Source organism: Ursus arctos, unplaced genomic scaffold (genome assembly GCF_023065955.2).
Source record: "Ursus arctos isolate Adak ecotype North America unplaced genomic scaffold, UrsArc2.0 scaffold_24, whole genome shotgun sequence".
NCBI classification, from domain to species: Eukaryota; Metazoa; Chordata; class Mammalia; order Carnivora; family Ursidae; genus Ursus; species Ursus arctos.
The window spans coordinates 31,393,203-31,413,548 of record NW_026622919.1 but is presented as its reverse complement, the minus strand read 5'-3'; the positions used below and the strand labels follow the sequence as shown (position 1 = coordinate 31,413,548).

General features: G+C 35.7%; 1 protein-coding gene across 1 annotated transcript in view; it reads left to right on the top strand.

Annotated features, from left to right (window-relative positions):
• The window catches only part of HSF5 (heat shock transcription factor 5), a 40,881-nt gene that overhangs the window by 4,049 nt on the left and 16,486 nt on the right, over nucleotides 1-20,346 (top strand). The window contains exons 2-5 of the mRNA XM_026517442.4: nucleotides 2,016-2,390; nucleotides 10,964-11,061; nucleotides 13,536-14,057; nucleotides 16,199-16,376. Of these exons, the coding sequence (XP_026373227.1) occupies nucleotides 2,016-2,390; nucleotides 10,964-11,061; nucleotides 13,536-14,057; nucleotides 16,199-16,376 (1,173 nt within the window). The remainder of the gene's footprint in view (nucleotides 1-2,015; nucleotides 2,391-10,963; nucleotides 11,062-13,535; nucleotides 14,058-16,198; nucleotides 16,377-20,346) is intronic.

Below are 20,346 nucleotides of genomic sequence, written 5' to 3'. Positions count from 1 at the left end.
CTCAAGTGGTGGGTAGTTTTAGACCTCAGAAACAGCTGTTCTAAAGAGCAAAAAATGTTACTTTAGGTCTTAAAGGATTGTACTGGTAGGTCAAAGTATGTATACATATAGAATTGCTAGTCAAATACCGTTAAAACTATTTTTTGTACTTTAGAGGAAAAGAGGAAAAGCAGTTTTTAAGAGGTATATATCATTTGAATACATTCAATCTTCTGAACTAAGAGTTTTTTCCCCATGAGGTTTAGACCTCTTGATTTCCAGGGCTCTAGAATTTTTGTGTATATAAGTATGTATGTGTTTTTGGTAAATGCTTTATTCCTTTTAAAATTTTTATCATTTTTAAGAGTTTATTTTAAGAAAATTGATTTGAATCAGGCAGTGCCAAACCAGAAGTGGTTAGGAGTGCTCCTAATGCTTTATTTTTATTTTATTTTATTTTTTTGAGAGAGACAGCAAGTGGATTGGGTGTGCAGAGGGAGAGAAAGAATTTTTTTTTAAGATTTTTTTTTTTTTATTTATTCATTTGAGACAGAGACCAACACACACAGAGAGGGAGAGAGCGAGCGAGCACACGCGCATGAGCAGGGGAGAGAGGCAGAGGGAGGGGGAGAAGCAGACTTCTCGCTGATCCTGGAGCCTGATGAGGGGCTCGATCCCAGGACCCAGAGATCATGCCCTGAGCCAAAGGCAAACGCTTAACCATCTGAGCCACCCAGGCGCTGAGAGAGAGAGAGAGAGATCGAGTTTATAAGCAAGCTCCACACCTGGCACAGAGCCCCCTGCGGGGCTCCATCCCAGGACTCACAACCGGAGCCAAAATCAAGAGTTGGATGCTTAACCGACTGAGCCACCCAGCGCCCCCTAATGCTTTATTTTTAGAGGAAATTAAACATCAAAGAAATAGAATGAAAGATGTTTACACATGTTAAATGGGTTTGCAGTTTAAATATTTGGAAAAGTAGGTTTTTGAGTGCCATCTTTTACCACGTAGTTTAACAGATGAGTAGCACATAAATTAGAGTTTCCCTCTGTTTTATAGATTCATTTAATAAAACAAATTGAAAGGAATTTGTGAACCACATAATTTAATACATGACGCCTTCCTGGGAATAAATTAGCCTAGCTTTATGTTCAAGAATTACAGTCTGAAAAATGCGTGTTTTCTTTTTCCTCTTTACATAGTATTGCCGTTTCTCTTCATCGTCTCCACTTTTTAATTCCTTTCTACCTTATTAGATAAGAGAAAGCGAATATCAGAATCTTTGGGCCTGAGCGTGTGGATTTTTAACAAACTCTCAGGTGATTTCAGATGTAAATCAATGTTTGAGAGCTGCTGATATCTAGGAAGGGACTCTACTGGAGATCCTTTAAGAACAAAAGGCCATGGAAAATTTTTGATTAATTTAAGAAAGGAAGAAGACAACTGAGTCAAAGTTTTCAAGCCTGACTTTTCGGCAGAGATTATCATAAAAACAAACAAACAAACAAAACAACTGCAGGGGAGTAAAGAACATTAACTGTCTTTTGGTTTGTGTTATCGTTCTTTTTTGATGTACACATGTCTTTTATATATACAGTTGAGTGTTTACTTTCGTGCCTGTTATTAAGGTTTCTAAATGCTTTGAAAGACTAAATGGAATTTCTAAAACTTCTAGGAAGTAGCTTACAGATTGGAAAAATCTGGGTCAATCAGTTGAGGTAAAAAATGTAAGATGACTGAATCGTCTATAAAAGGCTTGAACGTTGAATTTATTTTAACAATTGACTTAATATTAGAGTATAGCTACTTTGTCTCTTATGACAGTAATATTGAGAACCAAGCAAAAGCTTATTTGATTATTTTCTTAGGATTATTATGTGTATTCTGGATTCTGAGCTTGTTTTTATCAGAACTAAATTTCTGTTGTGTTAAAAATGGCTGAGAATTCAACATATTCATATTTTGTGACTTTTGGGTTACTACATCCAGTGGTATAATGTAAAATTAGTAAATGTGTTCTTCCTTTCTTATGCAGGACCAGTGGCTGTAGGACAATTCCACCGGTCATTCCGGCGAGATAGTTTGTCTCCTTACTCCTACGTATCGACTTCATCCCACAACCACAGTACTTTCCCTCTGAAAGGTTTAGATCGGACCCCGATTCCTCCTAGAACATGGCAGAACTCCCTTGGAATGCACCCGGGACAAGTGGAAACGTCTCCCACTTTTTCAGATAAAGGGGTTCCATTTCCTGTACTGCAGAGGTTTCCAACTGAGGTTACCTACACCCTGCAGCCCAGCGCCACATCCGTACACGTTCAGCAAGGTCCTCAAACAATGGTCAGCTCCTCCCAAAAATACAGTAACTACACACCCTCAGCGCAGTACTCCCAAGCCTACTATCCAACAGGTAGGAGAAATTCAAGTTCGGTGGCTTCTCTTAAAGTACTTTATAATGAACATTTATATTTTTAATGCATTTCTGCATGCTTAAAAATAGGAATATGCACCTAAGAAATGTCAAAATTTCCTCATGAGGGCATATTTTTAAAGCAATATATAAAATTTCATTGTGTTCTTAAGGATTGTGAAAATTCTGATGGGTACATAAAAGTATATGTTTTTGGTGAAACTTTTGTATCTTTGAAATGTGTCCTATGTAATGAAATTAGGATATAGTACGTTGGGACCTTGTCTTAACTTCACTGCTGGTGCAGTATTTTGTTTCTTTTCTTAAAAAAAATCACATACATATTATAGTTGACCCTTGAACAATGCAGGATTGGGGTACTGACCCCCATACAGTTGAAAAACTGTATAACTTTTGCCCCAAAACTTAACTTCTAATTACCTATTGTTGACTGGAAGCCTTACCTAAGATAACATTAAGAGTTGATTAGCTCATAGTTTGTATGTTTTATGTGTTATGTACTGTATTCTTACAATAAGCTAGAGACAAGAAAATGTTATTAAGAAAATCATAAGAAAAAATACATTTACAATACTGTGTTCTATCAAAAAAATTCACGTATAAGTGGACCCATGTAGTTCAAGCTTACGTTCAAGGGTCAGCTGTATATACTGTATTTTTGAATGTTATAGGTGAGATTACCTCATAATGAAATAATTTTAGTGTATCAGTAAGGAAGTTTAATAAAAGAACATACTCTCAATTTCTTAAAACACGATGGTGTGATTTGACAGTGCAGCCCCTGCAGTGTTAATCCCAGCCAACTAAGAAGTGGGGAGTAGCAGAGAAGAGAACCTGATAATGACAATTGACCTAAAGCTCAGCCAAGGTCATTGAAGACATACTGTAGATCTCAAGCCACTAATCAGGAATCCTTATGATAGTGACCGCATGTTTAGCTTCTTGGGGGGAGGGGAGTGTCTTTTGGGAGGGGTACAGTTTTGCAAGATAATAGCCTTTCCTTTCCATTCAAATGTACCATGTAGTCATGGTGTGTTTCATCGTGAAGAGTGCTTTCATACTGAGTGACAGAACGGGGCAATGGAAATAAGACAAGGGTCAAGGCTTTCAGAAAAGACCAGAGAGAGTAGAAAGAGGGCATTCCTTTGTTAAGACTCTAGGAGTATTAATTTTCTCAAATATGTGGATCTGGAAGCAATCTCTAGAGGTATTTTGTTAGACCGCTTCTCCCAGGCAGGAGGAAATCAAAAGCTAAAATAAGTGGAAGGAATGTAAATTTGATAAGGAAATAAAATAATTGTTGACTTTTACGAGTTATAAAGCTGGTAACTTCTGTTTGTAACAGGACTAACTATTTTCTAGCTGTAACATCCAACCGTATTCTTTTATTATCAGCTTATTGCATTCTACCAAAATATAGCAGTAAAAGGGATTGTTTTATTTTCCCAAAATATTTCCTATTTTAATATTAAAATAATAGGAGTTTAAATTAGATTGGGTTTTCTATATTTTTAGATATATACTGTTTGGGTGGATGGAGTTGAGAAGGAAAAGGCAAAGGAAGTATGTGGGTTAAGGGTGACTTGGCACTTTTATTCATTTTGCCTATTAGAAATCTAAATTTTTTTTTTTTGGCCTTCCTATATAGAAAAAGGTTGAAGTCTACTATTTTTCCAGATTTTCAGCTACTTCTTTGAAAAACAAAACTGTCTGTGTGATCTTGAAAAATAGAAGATGACTAAATTCATGTTCGAAGTTTTAGATCTTATGTATAGCAACAAATAGGGTCAGATTTTTATTAGTGAATAGTTTAATTCAACATTTTAATAAACAGATTAGACGTTACTATCTAAATTATAATTTTAGCCGCATTCCCGGTACGCATAGAATGTATATACATACATAGAGACAGTCTGTGTCTTCCTTTCGCTTGCTTTCCGTCCTGTAGCCCATCAGCTGGCTAATACCCCTAGCTTCTTCCTTTTACCAGCGTTTCTCAATCCTTGCCTAAACTCCTTCCAAACCCCCCTCCTCAAACTACTAAAGACTCGGAAGCTTCTGGGGAGTTTCAATTTGGAAGAACTGCAGCAAGAGAGATGTAGAAATGTGCTTAACCTTCCAATTTGTAATTTTGGAGGCATTTTCCTATGGCCATGTTAGATAGGGTGGTTATTCTATATTACTATTAGTCATACACTATGGTACAGGTGGTTATAATCTGGATTAGGAGCCAAATTAGCCTATGTGATGTTGTTTCTATGGGAAAATGTATTTCAAGTTCCAGACAATCCTCTCGGAAATAACCTGGCTCCAAATTTTATGAGAACCACTTATGTATTATGTACCAGAAAACACTACAAATAGTTAATGATGTTCATTCATTATAGAAATACTACTTGTTAAATTATGATTTAAGATGTATTATTTTAAAAACATTTTATGTTAGCTTGGATGTAAAATTATAAATTAAAAATTGTCTCCAAGAGTTCAAGGTAAGAACTAGAAAAGAGACATTAAAAGAATAGGTGCTGCTGTTGTTTCGATAGCTTACAGGGCATGTGAAATAGAATCTTACGTTACCTGTTTTGTCTTCTTTAATAGGATAATTGAAATGTCTATAATGTTTCTGAGGTTCGAAGAATAAGAAATGTCATTTATTCATGATGACATCTAATACATAGAGTAGGTCTATGATATAGTGTAATAAGCAAAACTGCTTGGAACATTCTGAAGTACTATATAAATAAAAGGCTGTATTAAATATAAAAGATTTGCTATGGAAAAGAAAATGCCATAAAAATACTGTGGAAGTATTTGATTCCTCCAAATTTTAGGTGAAGGAAGCAAAACGTAGTGAGCAGCCGAGCCAATATTTAATGAGTACCTGTTTATGTAGAACGTTACAAATGACTTTTCTGAAGTTAAATAGAATATTATTCTCAGAGGCAGGATAATAATCACTCCCAAATCCAGCTCTTCAAGTAATAACGAAGGAACTAATTTTAGAATAATGGTCCAACTTGAATCCTTTTCAAGGATTTGAGGTTTGGATCAAATTTTAGTAGCAGCAACACCTGACTTCATTTAAAAATTGTATTAATAATAAATTTGGATCTGGTCTTCAAATAGTATAACCAGTAAATTTTGAATGTCGTGATATTTTACAAATCAATTTCTCTAGTAAAGCCAAAGATTGAGACTGGAAAACTGCCGGCAGACTGACTCATAAAATGACTCATCCGGATCTGTGCTTACGTTCGTCATTCCCCTCTTGAAGCGCCTGTTCTCTTTGCCTAACTCACTACATTTTTTCCACTCTTATCACTCCTTCAAAGACAAAATGTTGTAGATCCAGTATTGATTGACTCTTTTTAGTCTCTCTTTATCTCGGGTTCATTTTTTTCCCCTCTGATGTTATTTATATAGCAGTCACTATGACCAAGCATTGTTCTGAGTATTTTCCAAATATCAATTCATTTAATCCTCACAGCAACCTTAAAGGTTAGAAATTTAATTATCCCCATTTTATAGGTTAGGAAACTGAAACGCAACTAGTCAGAGGCAAGGCTGGCGAACAAACCGAGTCAGACTGACTCAGGAGTCCATTCTTCGGTCATGGTGCTCTGCTACATGCCTGCCTCTCATATAGAGAGGGACTTGTTTTTTCTTTTGAGAGACTCTTTCCTAGTATGTCTCCTCCCCAGAGTTAGTTACTCCCAGATAGGATAGACAACAGAAAATGATGGAGGGACCTACCCTTCTATGCTTCTGTGGCAGTGGGACTACCCCGCATTATTGACTCATCCTACCCAAGCTGTGAGAACATAGTCCCAACTGCTAGAGTGGGAGGTCCGGTTTGGGGCCTCTGAAGAGTGGGGCTGCCTCTAATTCATTTCTGTATAGCCCTCTGCCTAGCATAGTGCTTGGCTATAATGATTTCCTAGTAAATAGTGTATTGAGTGGAATGAAATAAGTCTAGTCTCAGCTTTGTAGTTAATCATTTAACCTGATCTTCAGTGAATAATTTCATGACACTCCTCCTCAATTTCCCTTCCTATAAAGTGGCAATAGTAGTTCAGGTCAGGGATTAAATGAATTTAATGTATGTAAATAGACTTTATAAAATTTAAAACACTATTTACATAGAAAGCATAAAGTATTTTAAAAGCTGTCTTTCAAATGAACCTACATATTAACATCCTAAAGTCTAAATACAGTAATTTTTAAGAATATACAACTTCTGCAAGGTACATATGATGTTTTTATTTTTTATTGAAAAAATACATATTGTATCATTATTTAAAAAAAATTTTTTTGACTTGAATCTTGGGCAAAAAGAATTGCTTATTATTGTGGGTTTCTGTTGTTTTTTAAGTAGGTTCCATGCCCATCATGGAGCCCAGTGAGGAGCTTGAACTCAAACCCTGAGATCAAGAGTTGGATGCTTAACTGACTGAGCCATCCAGGCAGCCCTATTATTGTTTTAAAGTACATTTAAATTCTAAAGATTTTTCTTTTAGGCTTTTAATTCTATATAGTGTACATAAACAGATACAGCACCTGGAGTTAGAAGAGCTTTGAATGCTGTCGTTTTTGTGCTCAGGTAGCCTCTATTGTCAGTTTCTTTGAAAAGGCCCGATTTTGTTCTTATGGCAAGAGGGACAGGAAGTTCTCTTTAGCTGCCAGAAGAAACTAAGCAAAAGCACAATTATATTTGCCTTTCTTTTTATTAAGGTAAAATATAAATAGCATAGAGTTTACCATATTAACCATTTTTAAGTCTACAATTCTGTGGCGTTAAATACGCTCACATTGTTGTACTAGCATTTCTACCTTCCATTTCCAGAACTTTTTTCTCTTCCCCAACTGAGACTCCATACCCATTAAGCACTAACTTCACACTCCCCTCTCCCCCCAGCTCCTGGCAACCACCATTCTACTTTCTGTCCCTATGAATTTGACAACTGTCTGAAACTCATATAAGAGGAATCATACGATATTCGCCCTTTTGTGATTGGCTTATTAAGCATACTGTTTTCAATGTTCATTGATACTATAGCATGGGTCAAAATTTCCTTATTTTTTAAGGCTGAATAATTTTCCATTGTATATATGTACCACATTTTGTTCATCCATTCATCTGTTGATAGACACGGGGTTGCTTCCATCTTTTGACTATTGTGAATAATGCTGCTGTGAACATGGTTGCACAAATATATATTTGAGTGCCTGTCTTCACTTTTTTTGGGTATAGATCTCTACCCTACTATAAGTGAGGAAGTATTGGGGTTCTAGATGTGTAGTAACTTTTCTTGAAACTAAATTTACTATTAGGCTGTTTTTCCTGTTGAGCATTTATATTGGGCATTTTCTCTCTGTTGACACTGTACGATTCTGGAGTAGATTCAAGTCTAAAACATTTTAATTATATATTTGTATTACCTCCATAGGATAAAGGAGTATGAAGTTGTTTTCCTAACCCACAGTGGGAGTGAAAATTTTTACTGTTAGGTAATTTTTAGTACTCCTGGATTTTTTTTTTTTAAGATTTTTATTTTTATTTATTTGACCGGGGTGGGGGGGGCAGGGAGAGAAAAGCGCAAGCAGGGGGAGAGGCAAAGGGAAAGGAAGAAGCAGGCCTCCTGCTGAGCAGGGAGCCTGACATGGAGCTGGATCCCAGGACCGATCCCAAAGGCAGACACTTAACCGACTGAGCCACCCAGGCACTCCTACTCCTGGATTTTTTAAATTACCAGAATTGTTTTTAAAAATGTCATTAACTATTATATTTATATCTGAAATAGAATTCTGTCCATTATTCCCAGCTCTTCGTTCTCCGTACAATGTAATGCCTTAAGTGAATACTGCCTTCAGGAAGACAGTGGAAGATCGTTATGCAGATGAATGTGCCTTAAGATATAGTGATAAACTCAGTTTTATAAATGTCAGTGCTTTCACAATGCTTTCATAATATACACTGGGTTAATTTGTCATGTATTAAGCACACAGTTGCATTTCTATAGTTAGGTTTTTCATATTCGGTAAACTTCCTAGTATCTTACTTTGTTCTATTTTGTTGACTGTACAAAGTATGACTGCATTGGTAAGGAAATAGCCACTGAGGAATCTTTTCAGATTATCTATTCATGTCCCCCTTTGCATGTCCCCCTTTCCATTTGTTACTGGACACTTAAAAAGACTCACCGTTTTGCTGTTTCCTTAGATACCAAATCAGCTATCGGCTGTATATTAATATACTCTCTGTCGTATATTTTACTTTATTTATTCAAGAAATTTATTTTAAAGTACACTTTAACAACAACTTAAAATGTGTAAGCGGAATCAGAACAATATCAGAAAAATAAACCTAATACCTTCCGTTGATTTATTTGTAATGAAATACTATTTCATGGTACCCTGATGAGTGCAAACCTGCAGCTGCTGACTGTCTTTTCTTGCCACTAGGGGGCTAGGGTTTCCTTAGCTGTTAAAACTCTAGAAAAATGCCCCAGTGCTTTTCAGAGTTTTGGCAAACCCAGCAGACCCCTCCTTGGTGTTTTCCTTTTTGGATTTAAGTTCTTATGCTTTCAAATATTCTGGGAAATCAAATTCAAATCCAAAACATTGAAATTGTATATTTGAATAATCTCCAAACGTTAAAGTGTTAAGAGCCTGCTTAGTGATAAGAGCATGAATTTCATGTGGCCATCTTAGTGATGTCTGACTTTTTTAATCACTGGAATTGTTAAAATGATATAATTCAGAAAACATCAACCCTTACATGTGTATCTAAACTAGAATTTTGTCCATTATTTCAAATTTTTCCTTCATGTGCAGAATTTAATGGCTTAAATTGCATATGATATTAGAAAATATTTATTTCCCCCCCAAAAGAAAATATTTATTTCTAGTATACCTTCGTGAACTTCTGACATTTTAAAAATCAGTTGTCAATAATAGAGAGATAGGGATTGGGGCGCCTGGGTGGCACAGCGGTTAGAGCGTCTGCCTTCGGCTCAGGGCGTGATCCCGGCGTTATGGGATCGAGCCCCACATCAGGCTCCTCTGCTATGAGCCTGTTTCTTCCTCTCCCACTCCCCCTGCTTGTGTTCCCTCTCTCACTGGCTGTCTCTATCTCTGTTAAATAAATAAATAAAATCTTAAAAAAAAAATAATAGAGAGATAGGGAAACATTGCAATGAAATTTTCTAATCCTTAGGCTAATTTACTTTCAAAGATCATAGAATAAGATTGTTTAGTAATTTTATTAGCATACACAAAATACTAAAAATGTGGACATAGAAAGTTGCCGCCTTATAATAAAGACAACTTAAAAATATATTCATCAAGTGGAGTTCTAGTAAAATTAAATTATAACATTTTAGGAAGAAGGAAAGATTAGGGAAGTATTGTACTTGTATTGGTTTGATTGCCGGCTCTGTCACTATTAGCTTTGTGACTTTCAACAAATTATTTAACATCTCTGAGCTTTAGTTTCCTTAATTTTGTAAAGTAATGTTAATACCTCATTCAATTGTTGTTTGGATTAAATGAAGCAATATATGTAAAGCACCTAGTACTGTGCCTGGAACATGGTAGGTGCTCAATAAATGTCATCCTCTGTTTAATCCAAAGGTGTGATGTGTTATAACTGATTCTCATTCGTTCTGGAGAGTCTCTCTCTGGAAAAGAGGAGACTCAACCTATTATTAAGACTGCATCTGTAAGTATAACTATCCCAGTACAAAGAGTTAATCTTTTCATGGTATCCTAACTATAAAGAGAAAGCTTGGAAAATATACTTCTTTAGTTAAAATAATAGCAGCATTAGCTATTCATTTTTTGATTGCCTACTGTATGCCAGTACTGTTCTAAGTGCTTTATGCATATTAGCTCATTCATTCCTCACAACAAACATAGTAGGGTATGTACTATTATTATCCCTATTTTATTAAGATGCAGAAACTGAGGCCCTAAGAGATTAACCTTGCTCAAGTTTATACAGCTAGTAAAATTTTAAAACTGGGCTCCAAAGCCAGTCTGGCTCTTGGATTCAAATTCTTAACCATTTGTTTACATGGCTAAAACATTTTTGTCTGGATTTTACTAGATACATTGTATAATGGTAGGAATGTTTGAAGAGTATTTCACTTATTTTATCCTTAAAACACACCCTCCTCCAAATGTTTGTTACTATTAAAATGATTGAAGCAATTATTTTGGAATTCCAAATATGTTCTGATATTTTCAGTAAAATGAAATTACTTTCAATAAGCATAAATGTTTGGTTAGGAAGGTAACAAAATGTTTAGGTGCTAAAGAAATCATTTAGAAAAGTAGACATAACCCTTTAAAGTGATTTTTTAAAATTAGTTTATTACCACGTTGTTTTCAACAAATACTAGCACCTAATTGAAATAAATATAATTTTATTGCATCCACAAAGGAAAACTTTTGGAATTTTTCTTTCCAAGTTGAAAGAAGGTAGTGCCTAAAATGCCGCCAGCGGTGAATTGTGGTTGCTGACTCTTCTCTGTTTGAATCTGTCCCAGCTGTGCTGCAGTGCTGCTCTCCTTCTACCCACATGGATGCTCTAAGTAGTTGTGTCACCCCCACTGCCTCTTCCTATGCACACTGCAACTACTTCCAGGTAAGATTCTTGGAGCAATGGACGCACTCTGTACTTCACGTGGCGTATTATTGACCTTGCACAGTTTTAAAGTGTAATTTTATCTTAATGAGTAGCCAGAGGTCACTGTGGATTATGACTTCAGTGTTCTCAGTTCTAAAAAAAAGGGAGTTGATATAAATGATATCTGAGGATTCTTCCAGGCCTGTGCTGTCCCAAACAGTAGGCACTAGTTATATGTAGCTATTTAATTAAAATGAAATAAAATCCTAAATTCCTTTCTAGTGCTCAAAGCCTCATATGGCTAGTGGCTACCAAACTGTACAACACTGAGAACGTTTTCCTCATTCCTGAAAGGTAGTTTGAGCATTGCTGTTCCAGGCTCTTCTATGGCAAAATGAATACCAGATAAACCTTAAAAGTATGTAAGTCACCAAATGACAGTTTCTTCCAAGATGATACAGATAATTACTTTTTTTAGTGAGAAAGGAAAAATGAAATAAAAAATGAGAAACTTAAGTGGTGATCCCTTTTGCCCCCATATTGTTAACACTATAATTCGGTTATTTTCTCATTATTTATTGGAAAGCAATTGCGTTGGTTTAAATGTTTTAGACTGCTATTCTGGGATAAGATTAAATTCCTTGCTTTGTAGTTTTACGCTATAATTGTTTGAAGATTGGACTTATGTGTTTGCCTTTGATATCATGTAGTTGAGAAAGCCTCTATTTTTAAGAGAATATCTTACCAATGGCATTCCAGTACTGAAGCGAACGTTCCCTTTTTTTTTTTTTTTTTGAGAAAATTACATAGGAAGTCAAATGATAATCAGATTGTTGTTTGAAGAGTGTAGAATCAGAGCAAAGGGACTTAGTTGGACGTTGTTAATGGCAGGTACCACCAAGCATGATAGTCCAGTCTGTTCATCTTCACCAAGGGGACATATCTCGTGCTCTTGTTTGTGGATCTAGACACTCTCTCCCTTGGATGATACTGGAAATACTCTGATGGTGTTTATGTCTTGATTATGTTTATGTTTTAAATTATTTAGTATATCCTTCGAAATATTCTTACTAGAAAGACAATACGTGTTTGTTACAAGAAAATAAAGATAGGTAGACATAACATTTTTTTAAAGATTTTATTTATTTGAGAGAGAGAGAGCATGATCAGAGGGAGTGGCAGAGGGAGAAGCAGACTCCCTGCTGAGCAGGGAGCCTGATGTAGGGCTGATCCCGGGACTCTGGGATCATGACCTGAGCTGAAGGCAGATGCTTAACTGACTGAGCCACCCAGGCACCCAGGACATAACATTTTTAAAATGAAAAAAAAAAGAACATATTTTAGGTGTGATTCTGGAAATAAATGAAATTGGTCTCGTTGGATCATAGATATTGATGAGAGTGTGCATGAATGATCATTATACTGTAATGGTTAAGAGTAAGAGCTCTTGGGTCAGGCAACCTATGCTTGAAACCTGGATCTGTCAGTTATTTCATTGTGACTTTGGGTAAATTACAGTTTCTCTGACCTTCAGTTTCATCATTTGGAAATGGAAATGATCACCTTTTATAGACCTCTTGAGAGGATTAAATGGAATAATGTATATAAAGTACTTTGCATGTGCTTGGCACATAGTAAGAACTCAATAAATGACGCTATTGGCTAGAGTAAAGCAGCTTGATGCTTAAACCATTGAAATTTATATTGTTTGGTATTAATGTCCTTTGAATAATTGACCCAGTCTTTGCTGTGTATTTGGCAACATCAACCCATTACATGTTTTATTTAATTATTCTTCTTCAGTATTTTATATTCATAACTTGAGATTATTTATCACCAAACATGTAGTTGAATGCCTACTGTGTGCAAAGTACTATGTATAAGAGAATACATCTTAAAGATATAAAGAATACATCTAAAAGTGGCAGCTTTTTTAAATCTATTATTTTATTATTAAAAATAAATGATCTCAGGAACCAAAGGACATTCGATATTCCATCCATTTTTTCCCAGATCATTTGGAACAGAATGTCAGTACCTCCCCCTGAATCTGTAGAAGCATTGGTGGACTTGTGAGCATCCTGTGTTTGAAATTTCCTACTACATTCCTGAAATAGTATATGATAGATATAAGTGGTGTTTTTGTCTGTCAATTTTATGGAAGAATTGGGTGTATAGACATTTTATCAGCAAATAGGTATTTGGGTACTATAGTTTTTTGATTTTGTATACTTTAACCCTGAGAATTATTGGTCCTTTCCAGTATTAAACTTAGCATAGCGGTTGACATTTATTAGTCACTAAGTAAATGTTAACAATAGAATTGAAGCTACCATTGCTGAAAAGCTGATTGGTGTTCAAGTTTTCCTAGTGAGCCTTAGTTAAAATGTAATCTATTTGTTTTAACATTTATCAGCCTAAACATTGCTGCTTTCCTTCTTAATCTCATATTCAATTTTCTATCCAAACAGTCCTATTTTCTCTTTTCCCAGAATCCTCCAATGCAATCCTCCTATCCAGTTGAATTTCTGCCTTCTAATTGGCCTTGCAGTGCTACTGATGAAAATAAAAAGACAGAAGTAAACCTAGAGGCTGTTTTTCAGATAGTAGATGAGTTGCATTCCTCCCCTAAATTGGAGATGGTGAAGGTGGAGCCTGTTGAGAATCAGTGCCCGACATCTCAGTCTAACAGAGGCCAACATGTCCTAGCTAATTCAAACAACAGCAATCCATCTTCCACAAGTCAGGCTAGCCAGCTGGAGCCACTTACTCCTGTAGGCTCAGATATTACATCTTTTGTAGTTGGATCAGAACAAGCAATTACCTGCTCTCTGCCACAGTCACCTGAGTACATCTACACCATCCACACAGCTCAGCCTGTTGAAAATACTGCAATGCAGGAACCTGCAGCCATCCAACAAGCTCACGTCAAACTGAAGGAGCAGCTAAGTCATAATCCATCTCCATCTTCAGTAGTATTTGTGCAGGAAGGGCTACCATTCAGCACACACCAGGTAAGGCAAAGAAAAAATCCTAAAAAAGCTCAGAGTGCTAGTGCTTCTTGCTAAAGACCATTCTAGTGAAAGTTTGTTCACATTTTATTTGGGTTTATTACCAGTTCATTATGCTTTCTTTTTTTTTTTTTTAAGATTTTATTTGTTTATTAGAGAGAGAGCACTTGTGTGCCAGAGCCTAAACTGGGGGTGTGGGGGGCGGGGAGGAAGAAAGACAAGCAGACTCCATGCTGAGTGCAGAACCTGACATGGGGCTCGATCCCAGGACCCTGAGATCATGACCTGAGCCAAAGTCAGACAGTTAACCGACTGAGCCACCCAGGTGGTCCCATTATGCTTTCCAGAAGGATCATGTCCCAGTGATAATGCACAAAAATTCAGAAAGAAGTAACCTTAAACCCCAGACATCTTCTTACTCTGTAATGATCTGAAGTCAACCTCTAGAGTCAGTAGGAACATTATGGTATAAAACTTATTTTCATGTTAAAAGCACCCCTTGAGTTTTGCTTCCTATCTTAATTTGGATGGACTAGGTGTGCCTGGCTGATTAAAATCCACTACTCAGAAAGAATGGTTTATCTGGCAGATAATATCAGGATTTTCCTAGCCATTTGTAGCATGGGGGTAAGGAGATGGTTAGGGGTCTTTTCATACTTTCTTACAGCATTATTGAGTTCTCATTTGACTTATGAGCATACTGTGTTTGAATTTCATTACTAATATCTACATTCTTTTTGTGGTTATCTACATTCTTAAAGCAGAATTCTGACTCTAGTTTGAGAGACATATTCTGAGGGTAGAAGCTAATTTCTTTACTGCTGCTGGTTTATGGCCAGAAAATGAATAAAGTTTGGTTCTAAATAAAAGTACACCTAAATTAAAATCACTCTTTGTGAATTAACTTATATTTCCCTACTTTATTTTATATATATATATATATACATGTAAATGTATATATAAATCATGTATATGTATATATAAATCCAAAATTAAATTAAATATGTATGTTTTATTTTATTAAAATATGTATATTTTATATTATATATATGTATATTTTATTTTATTTTCTTTAATGGGATGGAAAATATCATCACTATTAGATTCCTAAGATAACTTTTTGACAGTTGTGTTTTTTTAATGCATTCTTTTTTTAGCTCTAATTTTAGATCCAAATGTCTTAAGGTATCTATCAACTCATTGTCCTTTTTGAGCCCAACCGTTGAGACCCATTATATCATGTGTTAAAATAATATTATAAATTCAGTAGAGCAAAGATAGGCCCATTGTGTTTCAAATATGACTGGAAAGAACATAAAATTTGTTTTTGTTCCTTCATAATCACATCCAAAATATTAGATTTCATACCTTAAAATTGCATTCAGATAATTACTTTCAAGATCTTTAAAAAATATATTTGAACATCAGAGCTTTTAAAAGCTATGTTTTTAACTTTTAGCTTTATTTCATTACATAGTTTTATTTAAAATAAATTCAGAGAAATAAGAGTATTTCAGAAGTTGGTCACCTTGATGAAGGGATTTGCATTCCAAAGAAAACTTAGAAACTCCAAACTCAAATCTCATAAGTAGAACAGATCGAGATTTTATAGGGGCTGAAGCTTATACAATTTTGAGGACCTCTTTAACTCTTTAAGACAAAGAATGCAAAATTAGTAGAATAAAGTGTCCTCAGTTCCACTGACATCGTTCAACAGGATTATGCCAGTAACCATTTCAATACTACCAATAGGGGTGGAAATCTGATGGAAGGGATACTAGAGTGGAAAAAGATAGTGGTCTTAACCAATTGTAAATTTGTGTGTGTGTGAATTTTACCAAAAAAAAAAAAAAAAAAAAAGAAAAATCAACAAGCTTCATGGTTAATCTTCCTCTGATCATAAGTAAATGTTTTAGCTCCATATACATTTCAATGGTTTATACATGGGGACTATATACCCTACTACTGAATATTCAGATTAGTTCAACAAAATCAAAGGTGGTATCCCTCATAAGAATGGAAAGCCTTTTACAGGTATGTTTGTTGGGTCATGTTTCAATAATAGAACTCCTCTGATGAAATATCTTAACTTTTAGTATATATTTGGGGTAGATTCAGAATAATGAGTGGGTTTAATATTTTAGGTGGATGCCAGTATAAAATGCCAGACCAATCCACCTGAGAGTATCTTGCCTTCAGAACAGATGGGATTCCTTATTTCAGAAATGGGGCCTGCTAGCAAGCCTAGTAAAGACACAGGTTTATCCACTCCAGCCAGATACAGAGAGCGAAGAAGCAACTCACAGCAAGGAAAGTCCCCTGGTAAGGATTGTTGTGCTCTAGAGTACTAGAATTAGAACCATGCTGTAGAATTAATATATGAATGACAGGTTTTTTCTGAGTCTTCATTTTTTATTTGTAATTATATTATACTTACCACATTGTTTTTTTTTTTTACATGTCTGTAATTCTAACTCTATATGTTTTCTTAATTATCCTTGTAAAGTCTGTAAAAGTTGTTTTCCTAGTATTGCATGTATTTTCCTACTATTGCAAATTTGAGCTTTCAAAGAGATAAAGCATTTTAAGTAAAAGCAAAGGAATTTGGGTAATTTAACTTGGAGAAGGCAAGGATGAAGGGTGATTTAATAGCTGCTTCAGGTGCCAAAGACTTTGTAATTATTGATCTGATCTACTTGTTCTCTTATTAACAAACTGTAGGACAAGAGCAAATGTGCTTAAATTGTGGCAGAGAAGAATTAGATGGTCAGCAATGACATTAACCTGAGCACATTATAAAGGTAGCATAAAGTATGACTTTGTATCAGTGGGATTGTTTTTCTTATGGTTTGTAAGAACCCAGAATTAATGATTGTTTTAGGCACATAGAGTTGGTTCTACTGTTTCATTTATTTATTTTAATTTTTTTTTAGAGAAGGCGAGAGGGAGTGCATAAGATTGGGGGCAGGATGAACAGAGGGAGAAGAAGATAATTTAAAAAAATTTTATTTTAGAGAGAGAGATTGCATGAGCAGGAGGGACAGAGGGAGAGTCTCAGGCACACTCCATGGTGAGCACAGAGCCCGACACGGGGCTCCATCTCACCACCCCAAGATCATCACCTGAGCCGAAACCAAGAGTCAGACACTTAACCGACTGCGCCACCAGACACCAGAGGGAGAGAATCTTAAGCATGCTCTGTGCTCAGCATGGAGCCTGGCACGGGGCTCAATCTCATGATCCTGAGATCATAACCTGAACCAAAATCAAGTATCAGACACTCAACAGACTGAGCCACCCGAGCGCCCCTGTTCTGCTGGTTGTAAGGCACTTGGACAAAACCATTTTTAAAGAAAATAGTAACATCTAATAAAACGTGTTTCTTTATGTGATCCAAAAACAAGTCATCAAAGTCTCCAGTGGCCAACTTTAATATTCTCAAATTGTATGCATGACAGAAGCATGTAATCCAGGTAGCATTAATCAGGTCAGACAATCGTTTTGGCCTATAAAAATTGAAAAATATTGAGAACTTCTCTGAGAAATTCTCCAAAAAGTAAACTAATAGTGATATGATCAAGATCTTGCTCAGACTCATAGGGTTCTTTCTGCAAAACATCTTTTAGATGAAGAACTATCTAGATCACTCATCTTATTTATTCAACTTAGCTTGTACAGTCACTTTTCGTTGAATATATGGCCCAATCCATGATGAAAGATTAAGATTTCTCACCACTGAAAATGTTTAAGACAATGGCATAAACTTTGAAGGCAATTTAGAAAAGGACAGGAGCTAATATTTACTGCATACCCATTTTTATTGCCATAAACAAACATCGAAAGTGGTATTGTCATCACTTTAAAGATTGGGAAACTTAGGCTTGGAGAGGATAAGTAACTTGTTCACAAAGAGAAGCAAATATTAGGTCACACATTAATTAATGTAGCTAATATTCTACTCACAATCACTGTTGATTGTATCCTCGAATACATGAAAGTTTTTAAGTTTCATGTAGTCCCATTTGGTTTTTTGTTTTTGGGTTCTTTTGGTTTTTTGGGTGTTTTGTTTTTTGTGTTTTGTGTTTTTTTTTTTCTTTTGTTGCCTGTTCTTCTGGTGTCATATCCAAGAAATCATTGCCGAGTCCAATGTCATGAAGTTTTTCCTCTATGTTTTCTTCCAGGAGTCTTATAGTTTAGGTCTTACACTTAGGCCTTTAGTCCACTTTGAGTTAATTTTTGTATATGATGTAAGATAAGAGTCCAACTTCATGTTTTGCATGTGGATATACAGTTTTCCTAGCACCATTTGTTGAAGAGATTGTCCTTTCCCCATTGAGTGGTCTTATTAGCATCTTAGTGGAAGATCATCTGCCCATATAACTGAGCATTTGTTTCTGGCTTCTCTATTCTAGACCATTGGTCTGTTTGTCTGTCTTTATGCTAGTACCGTATGATCTGTTTAACCTCTCAATTCTGCCCTTGTAACACAAAACCAGCCATAGAGAATACACAGGTGAATGGTTATGGTGGTGTTCCAGTAAAGCAGTATTTACAAATACAGGTGCTGGGCCCAATTTAACCCAGAGGTCATAATTTGCCAACACCTGAATTAAACTAACAGCTTCTTTCTGAACAGCAACAATGGAAACCAGAAAAGGGTGGAATCACATTTTGCTGAAAGAAAACTGCAATCCTAGAAGTCTCTACCAGCAAAAAGATCTTTCAAGAATGAAGGCAAGATGATGAAAACATATTTAGATAAACACAAAATTGAGAGCATGTGCCACAGCAGATCAGGACTAAAGGAAATTCTACAGGGTGTTCTTCAGGCAGAAGGAAACTGTGGCAAATGTATTGACTAATATAGGCTTTGATGAATCAAGAGAACATAATGTAGTTTTTAGGGTAATCACCAACACAATAGAAATAATCCAAAAGAAGGCAGGAAAGGGGGAAAAAAGGAAGGAAAATAAAGAACACACAGAAAACAAATAAAAAAATGGTGGACCCAAATTCAGCCAGTACAATGATTATATGTAAAGGGTCTTAAAAACTTTAATTCAAAGGCAGAAATTGCTAGAATGGATAAAAGAGTAAATTCCTAAAATAGGCTGCCTATAGGAGACGTGTAGGTTGAAAGTAAGTGGATGGGAAAAGATACAACATGCAAACAGGAACTATGAGAAGGCTGGAATGGTTATTTTTAAATATCAGATAAAACAGACTTTAAGACAGAGCATTATAAGGGGTCTGCATCATATGGTGAACAGTTCATCACAGAAGCATATCAATTATAAGTGTTTTTGTGTAATAAGAGCCTCAAAATATATGAGGCAAATATTGACAAAAGGAGAACTAGATAATTCCTCAATATAGTAGGATTTTTTAAAAGATTTATTTATTTATTTTAGAGAGATCACATGCACGTGCGTGGGGGGCGGGCAGAGGGAGAGAATCCTCAAGCAGACTCCTCACTGAGCATGGAGCCCTATCTGATGACCCATGAGATCATGACCTGAGCCAAAACCAAGAGCTGGATGCTCAACCCACTGAGCCACCCAGGCATCCCTATAGTAGGATATTTTAACATACTATGTAAGTGATTGATGAAATAACAAGACAAAATATTGGTAACGACATAGGAGATCTGAAAAACATAATCAGCCACCTTGATCTAATTGGCATTTATAGAACACTGCAGCCAAAAACTATAGCATATGCATTATTTTCAAGGGCACATAGTACATTCACCAAGATAGGTCATATACAGGGCCATAAAACAAGTCTCAATAAATTTACAAGAATTAAAATCATACAAAGTGTATTCTCTGAATACAACAGAATTAAATTAGAAATCAGTGACAATTGGGTACCTGGGTGGCACAGTCAGTTAAGTGTCTGACTCTTGGTTTTAGCTCAGGTTGTGATCTCGGGGGTCATGAGATCAAGCCCTGCGATGACAGGCTCTGCACTCAGTGTGGAGTCTGCTTGAAACTCTCTTTCCCCTCTCCTGCTCATGCTCTTTTTCTCTCTCTCTAAGGTGAATAAATACAACTTAAAAAACAAAGAAATAAGTGACAATAAAATACCTAGGAAAACCTCCAATATCTGAAATACAATGACATACTTCTAAGTAATTCATAACTCAAAGATAAAATCTCTTAGGAAAAATTGGAAAATATTTGTAACTGAGTGATAATGAAAATATATCAGTTTGCGAGATGCATTTAAACAATGTTAGCATGAAATGTGTAGCTTTATTTCTTTTTTGGAAGATTTATTTATTTTAGAG